This window comes from Castor canadensis, chromosome 16 (assembly GCF_047511655.1).
Source record: "Castor canadensis chromosome 16, mCasCan1.hap1v2, whole genome shotgun sequence".
Lineage (NCBI taxonomy): Eukaryota > Metazoa > Chordata > Mammalia > Rodentia > Castoridae > Castor > Castor canadensis.
The window spans coordinates 60,248,329-60,261,127 of NC_133401.1; the positions used below are offsets into that span (position 1 = coordinate 60,248,329).

The 12,799-nt window shown below is 35.6% G+C and overlaps 1 protein-coding gene across 9 annotated transcripts in view; it reads right to left on the reverse strand.

Moving 5' to 3' along the window:
- Rapgef6 (Rap guanine nucleotide exchange factor 6) overlaps positions 1-12,799 on the reverse strand; it is a 194,136-nt gene that overhangs the window by 33,154 nt on the left and 148,183 nt on the right. For all 9 annotated transcript variants that reach the window (XM_074057169.1, XM_074057172.1, XM_074057168.1 and 6 more), the window contains 2 exons: positions 9,433-9,673; positions 5,557-5,940 (listed from right to left, as the gene is read on the reverse strand). In XM_074057169.1, coding sequence (XP_073913270.1) covers positions 5,557-5,940; positions 9,433-9,673 — 625 coding nt within the window. The remainder of the gene's footprint in view (positions 1-5,556; positions 5,941-9,432; positions 9,674-12,799) is intronic.

Genomic DNA, 12,799 nt, shown 5'->3' on the forward strand with positions numbered 1-12,799 from the left:
AGGTAGGTCCAGATACAGTAAGTGGGTAGTTTTAACACTCCCATTCTCATCAACTGAAAGATCATCTTGACAAAAACAAAAACTAACAAAGAAACTTCAGTTTAGCTTGTACACAAATCAAAGGACTTAACAGACATGAACAAAATATTCTATCTAACATCTACAGAAAATACATTCTTCTTACCAGCCCATGGAACATTCTTCAAAATGGACCACAGTTTAGGACACACAAAAAATTGAAATAATTTCTTGTATCTTATCAGATTGTAATGGAATAAAATCAGAAATCAATAGCAAGAGAGAAACTATACAAACACATGGACATTGAAGAAAACATTTTTTAATGATTGGTAGGTCACTGAAGAAATCAGGGAGGAAATAAATAAGAACACAATTTACTAGAACCTCTGAGATACAGCAAAGGCAGTTTTAAGTGGGAAGTTTATAGCTATGAGTACCATTAAAAAATGAGAGAAATCTTAAGCAAATAACCTAATTACGTATCTCAAGTTCTGAGAAAAATTAGAAGAAGCCACACCCCAAATTAGTAGATGAAAAGAAATAATAAAGACCAGGGCAGAAATTAATGAAATGGAGACTAAAAGAATACTACAAAGGACCAATGAAACAGAGTTTAATCAAACTAACCAAAGTAGAGAGAAGATCCAAATCAATAAAATTAGAACTAAAAAAGAGGATTTTTCAATAGATACCACTGAATTTCAGAGAATCATAAGGGAATATTTAAAAAACTTATATTCCAAGAAATGAAACTGGAAAATCTAGAAGAAATGGATAAATTTCTAGACACCTGTGTCCTACCAAAACTGAACCAAGAAGATATAAACAACCTAAACAATCCTGTGATAGATAAGCAATGAGACTGAGGCAGTCATAACATTCCTCCAACAAAGAAAAGCCCAGGACTGGATGGATTCACTGCTGAATTCCATCAGACCTTTGAAGAAATGACACTAATGCTCCTCAAACTGTTTAGGGAAGGAATGGTTCTAAACTTGTTCTATGAAACAAGTATTACCCTGATACACTGGGTAAGATACAACAACAAAAAAAGAAAATTATAGATCAACATCTTTAATGCATATAGACATAAAAATTCTCAATAAAATACCTGTAATTCAAATTCAACAATACATTAAGATTATCATAAACCATGATCAAATTAGTTTCATTCTAGGTATGTATGCAAGAAGGTTCAACATACAATATCAATAAATGTAATACAGCACATAAATAGAATTAAGCATAAAAATCACATGGTCATCTCAATAGATACAGAAAATGCCTTTGACAAAATTCAACACCTTAATGGTAAAAGCTCTAAAGAAACTAGGGATAGAAGGATCATACCCCAACATAATTAAGGCTATATATGACAGCCAATAACCTAAATTATACTGAATGTGAAAGCATTTTCTCTAAAATCAGGAATGAGACAGGGTGTCCGTTTCTCTCTAGTCTTAATCAGTATAATAAATTCTTAGTAAGAAAAATAAAGCAAGAAAAAGAAATAAGAGGGATACAAATAGGGAAGCAAGAAGTCAGATTATTCCTATTTGCAAGACAATATGATTCTATACTGATAAGACCCTAAAGACTCAGCCAAAAGACTTCTAGGCATAATAAACTCAGCAAAGCAGCAGGATACAAAATCAACATACAAAAATCAGTTGCTTTTCTGTGTCCTAATAACATACATACTGAAAAAGAAATCAGGAAAACAATCCCATTCACCATAGCCTAAAAAAAATGAAAGAAAACCGAGAAATCAACCTAACCAAGGAAATGGAAGACCTTTGCAATGAAAACTAACAACACTGAATAGAGAAACTAAAGACAACCAGAAGACAAAAAGACCTCCTATGTTCATGGATCAGAAGGATTAATATTGTGAAAATGGCTACATTATAGATAGTAATACAATACCTATCAAAAGTCCAATGGTATTCTTCACAGAAATAGAAAAAAAAAAAGCTCTTAAAAATTCATAAGGAAGCACAAAAGACCCAGAATAGCCAAAGCAATCCTCCTGTGGAGGTACCACAATTCCAGATTTCAAATTATGCTACAAAATCACAGTAACAAAAAACAGCATGGCATTGGCACAACAACAGACACATAGATCAATGGAATTAGATTAAAGGACTCAAAGAAAAGTCCACACAGCTACTGCCACCTGATTTTTGACAAAGGTACCACAAATGCACATTAGAGAAAAGATAGCCTCTTCACAAATGGTACTGGGAAAACTGGATATTAGAAATTGAAACTAGACCCCTGCCCCCATACAAAAAAAAGGATCAAAGATCTTAGTAAGACCTAAAACTTTGAAACTACTAGAGGAAAACATAATACTTTAAGATACAGGCATAGGCAAAGACTTTCTGAAGAGGACTCCAGGAGCTCGGGAAAAATGGCAAGAATCGACAAACGGGATTGTATCAAATTAAAAAGCTTCTGCATAGCAAAGAAAACAATTAACACATTGAAGAGGCAGCCTATAAAATGGGAGGAAATCTGTGTGCTATTCATCTGACAGGGGATTAATATCCAGGATATATAAAGAACTCAAAAAGCTAAACAACAAAATAACAAATAACTCAACTGATAAATGGATAAATTACTTAGTTCTCAGAAATACTGCAAATGACTAATAAATATGTATGAAAAAATATTCCACATATTTAGCCATCAGGGAATGGCTATCATCAAAAACAAAAAAATGCTGGCAAGGGTATAGAGGTGGTGGCGGGAAGAAACACTCATACACTGTTGGTGACATTGTAAACTGGTCCAGCCACTATGGAAATCACTTTGGCGGGTCCTCCAAAAAACCAAAATTAAGCCAGGCATAGTGGTACATACCTGAGATACAAGGTACTTGGAAGGTGGAAGGAGGAAGATCACAAGTTTGAAGCCAGCCTGGGCAAAGTTAGCAAAACCATATCTCATAAAACAAGTGCATTATAGACATGTATGAAAATTGCTAACAAAATCCATTAAAACAGAATCCATAAAACAGAATGCAGTAAGGTGCCTATGTACAAAACTGATATACATACCATTAGAGTACTAAGGCAGAAGCAACAAATAGTTAGAAAATAGAAGGATCCCATTCATAAAAGCAATAAAAGACACTAACTATTCAAAGAAATGTTTAAGGTTTGTATGAACAAAGCTCTGAATTCCACAAAGGAAATAACAAAACCAGAACAAGTAGGTTAAGTGTTCTTGGATGGAAAGAGCCATTACTATACAGATATCAAATGTCGGCTAAATTAATTTATATTTAATGTAATCTCCATGAAAACAGCCACAAAATTTTTTAGATGAACTGATCTAAAGTTCATATGAAACAAACAAACAAATGTGCCAGAAATAGCAAGAGAAAAGTATGGAGAAATAGTAATGATGGGTTTGAGTAGTTCTACTAGAACTTAGGACCAATTTTAAAACTGTTTAGCAATTAAAGCAGTAAATGAATAGGTCAATCAAAAAGACTGCAGAAATAGACCTAAGATATGTATGAGATTTTAATATATGCCAGCATCTTTTAGGAAAAAAGATGTGATAATAATGCTGGGTAACTGAGAAGCCATTTGGAATAAGAAAATATACAGCCCTGACCCTCATTTTTCAAATGCAAGATTAATAAAGAGTAATATAAATCAAACTGTAACAGTATAAAGGTTCTGAGAGCTTTCAATATATCAACTCTTGAAACACATTTGTGAGACTGCAACTATTATGGTTCCCCCTTTTATAAATAAGGAAACTCAGTTTAGCTAGTCCAAAAGTGCCAACATTGGATCCGAACCAAGGCAGTTCTTTGTTCTTAATCAAATAGAAAATGTAGAATCTACAAGAGAAAACAAAAAGGTAAATCTATACAAAAATAAATGTTTCTGTATTGTAAAAGCAAACACCACACATTGTTTTAAACAGCTTAGGACAGAAATTTAGAAAGATCCATGAATAATGTGTACTCTACTATACAACAGAATATTATAGTTGTTTATAAAATGAGGCAACTTTATAGATATTAATTTGGAATAATCTATAAGATAAGCCAAACAAAATAAACCACCATGAGGGAGAAATCTGAGTGGACTGGGGACTAAATGGAAGAGATACTTAAGAGGTAATATGTTCTTTATATTCTTTGATATACCTGAATATAAAATGCAATGTAAAAATACAAAGCAATTATCTTCACATGAACTATGGAAAATGTGCATAACAATGTCCCTTGTAACAAACCTTTTAGGCAAAGCAAAGCCCAGTAATCAAACCATAGGCTTCTCCTACACCTTCTTGGGGCTTTGTCCACTACCTTATTTCAAGCAGTTCTCTCTGCTTGGCTTTAAGGACACTATCATGGATGTGCTGCTCTAATTCTTATATTGATCCTCTATCTCTTCTTCTTAGTAGTCTACACAGAGGATGACTACTATAGTATAGTTTCTAGCCCTCTACCATTTTCTTTCTAAACTCTTTTTACACGAAGATCATCCACTCTCAGTTGGTGTCAGTTTCTTTTATGAGTACTCTAAAATGGAGACTGTAATTCTCAAATCCTTTATTTAATGTTTCCTATACAAATAGGTTAATTTTCTAGCCTCCCAAGGTTTATCAATGGCATTGCTGTTCCCCTCTGAGATAAGTGGTGTAACTCCTGCATTTTATAGGTGAGAAAGAAAACTGGTCTTTACTTTTTCACTGACACTGCCACTTTATGGCAGGATTCTAATTGCACCCAACTAATAGGAACAAATATTATAAATTCTGAGGGGGATGGGTAAGAGTATTATGCTGCTACAAACACATGAGCTTTTAAATGGACCCAACTACAACTCCTTTCTTTAAAATCAGACTTGCTTTAAGAGGAACCCCTCTGTTTATCAACAGTGTCCTGGCTGAGAGTCAGAAAATAAACTACCTAGAACTGGCTTCTCACAATGAGGAAGAAGGTACTACAGACAGCTCACATAACCATTTATCTATCCTGGGCTTATATACTTCAAAGGATTTTTATAATTCCAATGGCTTAGCTTGCTTGAATGACACATCCAGTGATACCACATGTAGTACCTGGCTAACAGGAAGAGCTCACCAAATGGTTGGTATTATTACTACTTTTGTTATTTCAAAATATCAATTTTAGGTCATCAACACTGATCTTTTCAATGTCAAATAACTTCAAGGCAGGTAGTTAATTACACACAGTATATAAGTCTGATGATAAAGACCAGCTGTGGGGTAACATATCCAAAAAGGGTATGACCACTTAAAGAAGGGAAAGAAAGAAAAATGGGAAGTCAATCATCCATTCATTAAATAAAAAGGTTTAAGTGACAGAAAGATGGAACATGTAACAAACAAAAATAGAAAAAGCCAATGACACCAGAACATAAAATACATGAAATCTAACGATACTTCATTGAAGACTTATCTTTTCCTAGGCAGAAAATCAGCTTCAAGTGTAATATCATGACAAAACCATACAGATATCTATACAAGTTTTTACAAACTTACCTTATTATTGCAAACATAGAATTGAAGTTCTTACACTCTCGACAATGAAGAGCAATTTTAATAAAATGCTTAATAATCTTCATTCGTTTGAGCTGGTTAGATTCAGTTAAAATCTCTGAGGCAACCCAAAATGTCTCTTGGTTTACAATGTCCTCAAACTCTTTCAAGTGAGCATTTCCTGTTTTGGAATCTAACTTAAAAAGGTCATCAATGTATTCAGTAGGCTCAATATTACGAAATAAATCAAAGTCCCTCATTGATAGCTGGGTCGCCACCTCAATGGTACTGAGCTGCAGCATGGATAGCTGACTTTCTTTAACTAGTTCTTGAGCATCTTCATCTGAACATAATGTTTCTGTTTCCATGTTATTTTTTAAATAATACCTGAAAGGAAAAATATTTTTTCATAAATGTGATCTTAAGAGCACTTTCCCTCTTTATTACTGTTCTCAAAAGTATCATTTTACCATTCAGTTTTTGCCAAAAACATTAGCCTACTATTCACTTACATATGGAATGGAAAATTAACATTTTAAATAAGAAGACTTGTCCTCTTATTCTACCATTTGACACCTATTATTGTAAAAAGTAAAAATAACTTGATGATGCCATGAATTTAATCATTACTGTTCATCAGGTGTAAGTAATCAGGTGTGTACACTCAATGAGGACAAAGCCAGGATCTACAATATTATCTGCTGTAGGTTGAATATGAAATGTCTCCCACAGGTTCACAGGTTTAACATGTGGTTCGTCCCCAGCTGCTGGCATTATTTTGGGAGTTGGGGGAAACTGAGGGATGTGGGGCCTAGCTAGAGGAAGTAAGTCAGTAGAGATGTGCCTTTGAAGGTTATACCTGGTACCCAGTCCTGTTCTCTCTTTCAGCTTCTTGGGTGCCACAATGTGAGCTGTTCTGCAATACCATGCTGTTCCCACCATCAAGGACTGAAACTTGTAAAACTGTAAGCAAAATAAATTCTTCCTCCCTTAAGTTGTTTGTGTCATGTGTTCTCTGACATGAACAAGAACCAACTAACAGAAAATTGTTACCAGAGAAGTGATGCTGTTGCTATGACTAAACCTGACCATGTGGTTCTTAAGCTTCTGGAATTAGTTTGTGGGAAGAATCTGGAAGAATTTGGAGATGTGGGATACAGAAGCCCTAGAATGCTGTAAGCTCAGTTTAATGGGTGATTCTAATGGCAGCTCACAAGAGCAGAGTACCAACAGAAATGTGGACAGTAAAGACTGTCTGTGCTCATGAGGTTTCAAATGGGAATGCTGGCTCTTTGGAGAATTAGACCAGAGGCTATTTGTGCCATTCTGGCTAAGAACCTGTTTACATTTTGTCCATGTCCTAAGACTCTGGGAGCCTGAGTTTAAAAGTGACAAATTAATCTGGCAGAGGAAATTTCAAGGCAGTCTTAGCATTCAGGCTGTGCATGGATATTGCTGGCTGCTTTTACCAAGGCTTACAAATGAGAATCAGGAGCAAAAAGAAAAGCAGAAAACTTGCAGTTCTGTTAAAAAAGGGTAAAGAAGGCATGGTTTCTGAGGAAATTAGCACCAGGATAGTAAACATGACTTGAGGGCATCTCAAGAATTGGCCAGATCCCACCTATACCTGCCTCAAGGGTATAAATGTGTAAGCTCATGAAAGACTTGGACTTCTGAACAAGACTAGAACTGTTAAGACTTTGGAGACTCCTGGAACCAGACTAAATGCACTGAGATGGCCGTGAGCCTTTGGAAACCAGGGGTGAAATGTTATAGGTTGAGTGTGAAATATCTCCCAAAGGCTCATGTTGAATGTTTGGTCATGTCAGGTAAAAGAGAAACTGACTAACACATTATCTGACACATAGTTGGTATTATATGATTATCTGCTCAGCATGAAGTCTGAGCCAGGCAAAATAAACACATGGATAGAGACTGTTTAAGTCTCTATTCAGAAGCTGTTGCTGGACTCATTTCCTTCTCTTCACCTCACACCAATTTCCAAGTGATGCAAAGAAAAATAAAGTCCATAAATGAGAGGGAAATTCTTCTATTAGTAGGTTCTCCCATACTAAACACAATTCCCATCCCAGCAAGAGGTAATCATCAACACCTGTCCAAAAAACTTTTACTTCTCTTCTCTTTAGAACACACCTCTGTGGCACTCAGAAGCTAAGAGACAGGCCGGAAATATACTGTATTAATTGTTATTACGGAAAAGAGGTAAAATATTGTACCATGTGTAGCCTTTACTTCATTTCTAATAATGCAACTGTTTGTGTCTATCTACTTTTTTATTCTCATAGAACTATAACTCCTTTTTCTGTCTTCATAATGTTCATGTTTAAGAAATGGTATGACAGGAGTTGAAACACCATGCTAGAGAAAATTTCATCTAACATTTATAGGTTTTTTTTTTTTAACTCATTTAATCCTTGCAATATGCCCATTTTACAGGTGAGAAAATTCAGGCAAAGAAACTCTGAAGAACTTGTCCAAGGTAACACAGCAGAGCTGGGGTTTGAATTGGGGCAGTCTGGCTCCAGTGAATATGTCCTTAACTACTATGTGCAGCCTGCAAAGCAGACCTCACTTACCCTCTCTTCAAAGGCAACCAGGATGGACAGTCATTTTAAGGTTTCTAAAGATGATGTTCTACATGTAAATCTGTGTCACTAAAAAAATTCTCTAAAAGAAAGTAACCAGAGAAAAGAACAAATGTGCTACCAAACAATCTTGTAGATTATCAAGTAATTTTCAGAGCACATTTTCAAAATATAATTTTCCTGTATTTATAAAGAGAATGTTACTTAGAAAAAGAATATGAAAATGGTGTTTCTTTTTTTTTTGCCCAATGTATCCCTAGTCATATTAAAAACAAATTCATAAATGAATACATATGCATATTTAGTTTATATACATATATATATAAAGATTTGGGACACTTGATTTTTCCTCTGCAAAGAAAAAACAGGGACTAGAGTACATTAGCAGGAGTGCTTAAAAACTTGGCCAAACTGTTCTTTCATTCTCCTCACTTTAGTGCAGCTTTTAAGAATACCTCATGATTCCATTTGCATAGTTATGGAGGTAAGAAAAACTTGGAGAAAAGAAATTCTACATTAATTTTAGAGAATTCAGTAGCAATAAAACATGGTGTTCCTACTTATAATACCTGTTGTAACAGGGAATCTTCAAAATCCACATCTACATATAAGCACATTTTCTTTTATTATTCATATGTGCATACAAGGCTTGGTTCATTTCTCCCCCCGCCCCCACCCCCTCCCTTACCACCCACCCCGCCCACTCCCTCTCCCCCCACCCTCAATACCCAGCAGAAACTATTTTGCCCTTATTTCTAATTTTGTTGTAGAGAGAGTATAAGCAATAACAGGAAGGGACAAGGGTTTTTGCTGGTTGAGATAAGGATAGCTATACAGGGAGTTGACTCACATTGATTTCCTGTGCGTGGGGGTTACTTTTTAGGTTAATTCTTTTTGATCTAACCTTTTCTCTAGTACATGTTCCCCTTTTACTATTGGCCTGTTACTTTTAAGGTATCTGCTTTAGTTTCTCTGCGTTAAGGGCAACAAATGCTAGCTAGTTTTTTAGGTGTCTTACCTATCCTCACCCCTTCCTTGTGTGCTCTCGCTTTTATCATGTGCTCATAGTCCAATCCCCTTATTGTGTTTGCCCTTGATCTAATGTCCACATATGAGGGAGAACATACGATTTTTGGTCTTTTGGGCCAGGCTAACCTCACTCAGAATGATGTTCTCCAATTCTATCCATTTACCAGCGAATGATAACATTTCGTTCTTCTTCATGGCTGCATAAAATTCCATTGTAAGCACATTTTCTAATAAGCTTATTTACCTTCCATTGAGTTGAATTCTATCAGCTAATTTGGAGAACTGGTCCGGAAGTCTTCTCTGCTTTATGACACCCTCAGGAGTAACAGAAACTTCACAGAGAGAATATGTGTCAGATGCACCAGTCAAGCCAAATTCATGAACAGCATGACAAACTACTTCTTTAGCTGTTGTGTCTTTACTGATGATAATGTAGCAACTTTGTTGATCTGCTTTGAAAACTCTTATAACTTGGTCAGGAATATCTGTATTAATACAAAAACATGCCTTATTATTTTCAAGAAAATTACCTTTAAAACTCTTCAGAAACCAGTATGGAACATAAGGATTCATCTAAACATTGAAATATACATTTCTATTTCATGAAATCAACAGAAATCACAGCTGCATTTATTGGTAAAAACGTATCCATTTTTTCAGGTGACAATATACTAATAAATGTTAGCAAAGATAAAGATTAGGATATTATTATATGATTTGGATGACACAATTTTTTTTCATTTACTGTATTATAACATTTTGATGTCACTCTGTGAAGTAGTCCATAATATGTATTTTATATGCTTTAATTAAACTCCTAATGATAGACATTTAAATTGCTTACTATTTTCCATCATATTAAGACATTATGATGCAGAACCCCATAAAGCAGGTAAGTTTTTGCAGGGAACCTGATTATTTCCTCAGTGAAAGCCCTCAAAAAGAGAATGCTAATTTACAGGCATGTATATTTTCAAGGTCTTTGAAAACATATTGCCAAGCTGTTCCCCAGAGGTAATATTTTATAATCCTAGAATGTATGAGACCAAATTTGATCATATCCTTATTAAAACTATTAACAAAATGTTTTGTTTTACTTCTTCATTGTGAAAGTTTATTCTGTTCCTCTCTCCAAAAGTATGTCCATATTTCATTTTCATTTCTTTGGTTACTAGTGAGATTCAGTAGCTCGTGTATGTACACGTATGTATTTTTGGCGGGACTTAAGTTTGAAGTCTTGTTTATTAGATAAGCACTCTTTCACTTGAGCCATGCCTCTCAGGCCTTTTTCCTTAGGATCTCCCTTTTTGTCTGAGGCTGGCCTCTGAACAAGATTCTCCTATCTATGGCCTCCCATGTGGATTATAGTGTGCATTATGCTTGGCTTGTTGGTTAAGATGGGGTCTCTGAAACTTTTTCCCTGGGCTTGCCTTGAATGATTATCTTCCCAATTTTAGCCTATGGAGTAACTAGGATTGCAGCTAGGATTACTGGTGTGAACCTCTGTTCCTAGTCGGTACTAGTTTAACCAACCATTAGTATTTCTTCTTTTAAAATTATTTTGATATCCTCTATGCTTTTTCCTACTGAATTATATTAGACACCAACACTTATTTTACTGGAGGATTGCAAACTCACTTTTTGTAGTGTTCATATAGTTAAATATCTCAATCTTTCACCTTGTGATTTGTGCCACTATAAATTCAATCTCAAGATAATGTTTTTATGATATACATCAACATGTAAATGTAAATGATATGTCCTCTTCCTCTCTTATTTCCTTTTTTCATCATATAGCATTGGCTGAAGTTTCCTGAACAAGTTTTCTGTGGTGACAGTAATTTTTTTGTTTTCACAAGGCTTTGCACTTGTGAACCAGGCACTCTATCACTTGAGCCATTCTGCCAGCCCTTTTTGTGTTGGAACATTTTCAAGATAAGGTCTTGAGAACTATTTGCTCAGGCTGGCTTTGAACTGTGATCCTCCTGACCTTTGCCTCCTGAGTAGCTAGGATTACAGTCGTGAGCCACCAGCGCCTGGCCCTAGCCCATAAACTTTAATGTTATTAAATGGAATTGAAAAGTGATTTGATAGCATAAGTAAATGCTAATTTCCCCCTATTAAAATAAACTGCTGTTGCAAAAATTCCTTTTTTTTACTGTGGATTTGTTTCTGATGACTATAATACAGCTGGGTTAGGGAGATTTTGGTGACTTAAGTAATTTTATCCTGTTGTCCAACATCAACTTCTTAGTATTATACACACTAACAGTTTTCAGAGAAAAAAATGTACAAATTTGTTTCAGAAGGTGAGAGTAATGAAGCATATATGGCAGGAAAAAATTTAATAGAATAAAGAATCTCTATCTCTTGAGAATGAGAACACAAAAAGACAGAGACTGGCTCTCGGAACTGGAAATTTTCACTGAATATATATGAGTGGAATTCCAGGAGAAGGAGTCTTAGCCACTAGCTGTTGGATGCTCAAGTTGGAAGCAGAATGCTTCATCTATTAAGGTTTCTATTTTAAGAAGGAAGCACCAAACTTTCTTTTCTCGATGTATTCAAAGATCTGAGTCATCCAATGCCTCTAGTTCAGATTTCTTGCCAATGAGTCAATCCTAGTGTGCTGCTGATAGCATTTGATCTCTAAATCTAATTTAGATTTCTAAACCTGCAAAGTTCAAGGTCAGACTATTTTATGACTCACCAAAATTAGAGCCACTTCTCTGTCCTGTGTTAAAAAAATACTGAAAGCAGACAGAAATTTTGGTTTGCTAGGAGAAAGAAAGTGTACAAGGGTTACTATCCCCTTTAACTCTTTTAAAAAAGAATCAAACATTGTATTGTTATTACTTGTATCGTTCCTACAAGTGAACAGAAATGGATCTGTTCACTAGAACTTTGGAGGTTGAGCCTCAGCAAGTGATACTGGCTGACAGTGAAGGTGAGATGTCCTTACTTCTTTTATTACTTTCTTCAGAGGGTTCTACTCACAAAGACAAGATGAGAATTTGCAAAATTTCATGTTCTTTTTCCCTGTGGTTGTAACATTCTCTGGCAAGGAACACACAACTGTCTATCTTGCTGAACAAGGTTAAAAAACTATATTCTGTTAAAATCCTTTGTTCCTCATGTGAAAGACAAATTTTTCTGTAGTCCAGTGTCATAAGAGGGTAGGTACCTTTAGAACAGATCTGCAGATGGGATTATCCAAACCCTGATGAGTTTGCCAAGGTAAAGAATGTTAACTTGAAAGAGTCAGAGAAGATAGGCACTGGCGGCTCATGCCTGTAATCCTAGCTACTCTGTGGGCAGAGACTTGGAGGATTGCTGCTCCAAGCCAGCCTGAGCAAATAGTTGGAGGGACCCTATCTTAAAAAAAATCCATCACAAAAAAGGGCTGGTGGAATGGCTCAAGGTGTAGGCCCTAAGTTCAAACCCCAGTACTACTGCTATTTTAGAATTGCTACATATATTCTTTTTTTTTATCATTCATATGTGCATACAATGCTTGGGTCATTCCCCCCCACCACACCCCACCCCCTCCCTTACCACTCACCCCAGCCTCTCCCTCTCCCCCCTACCCCCTCGATACCTGGCAGAAACTA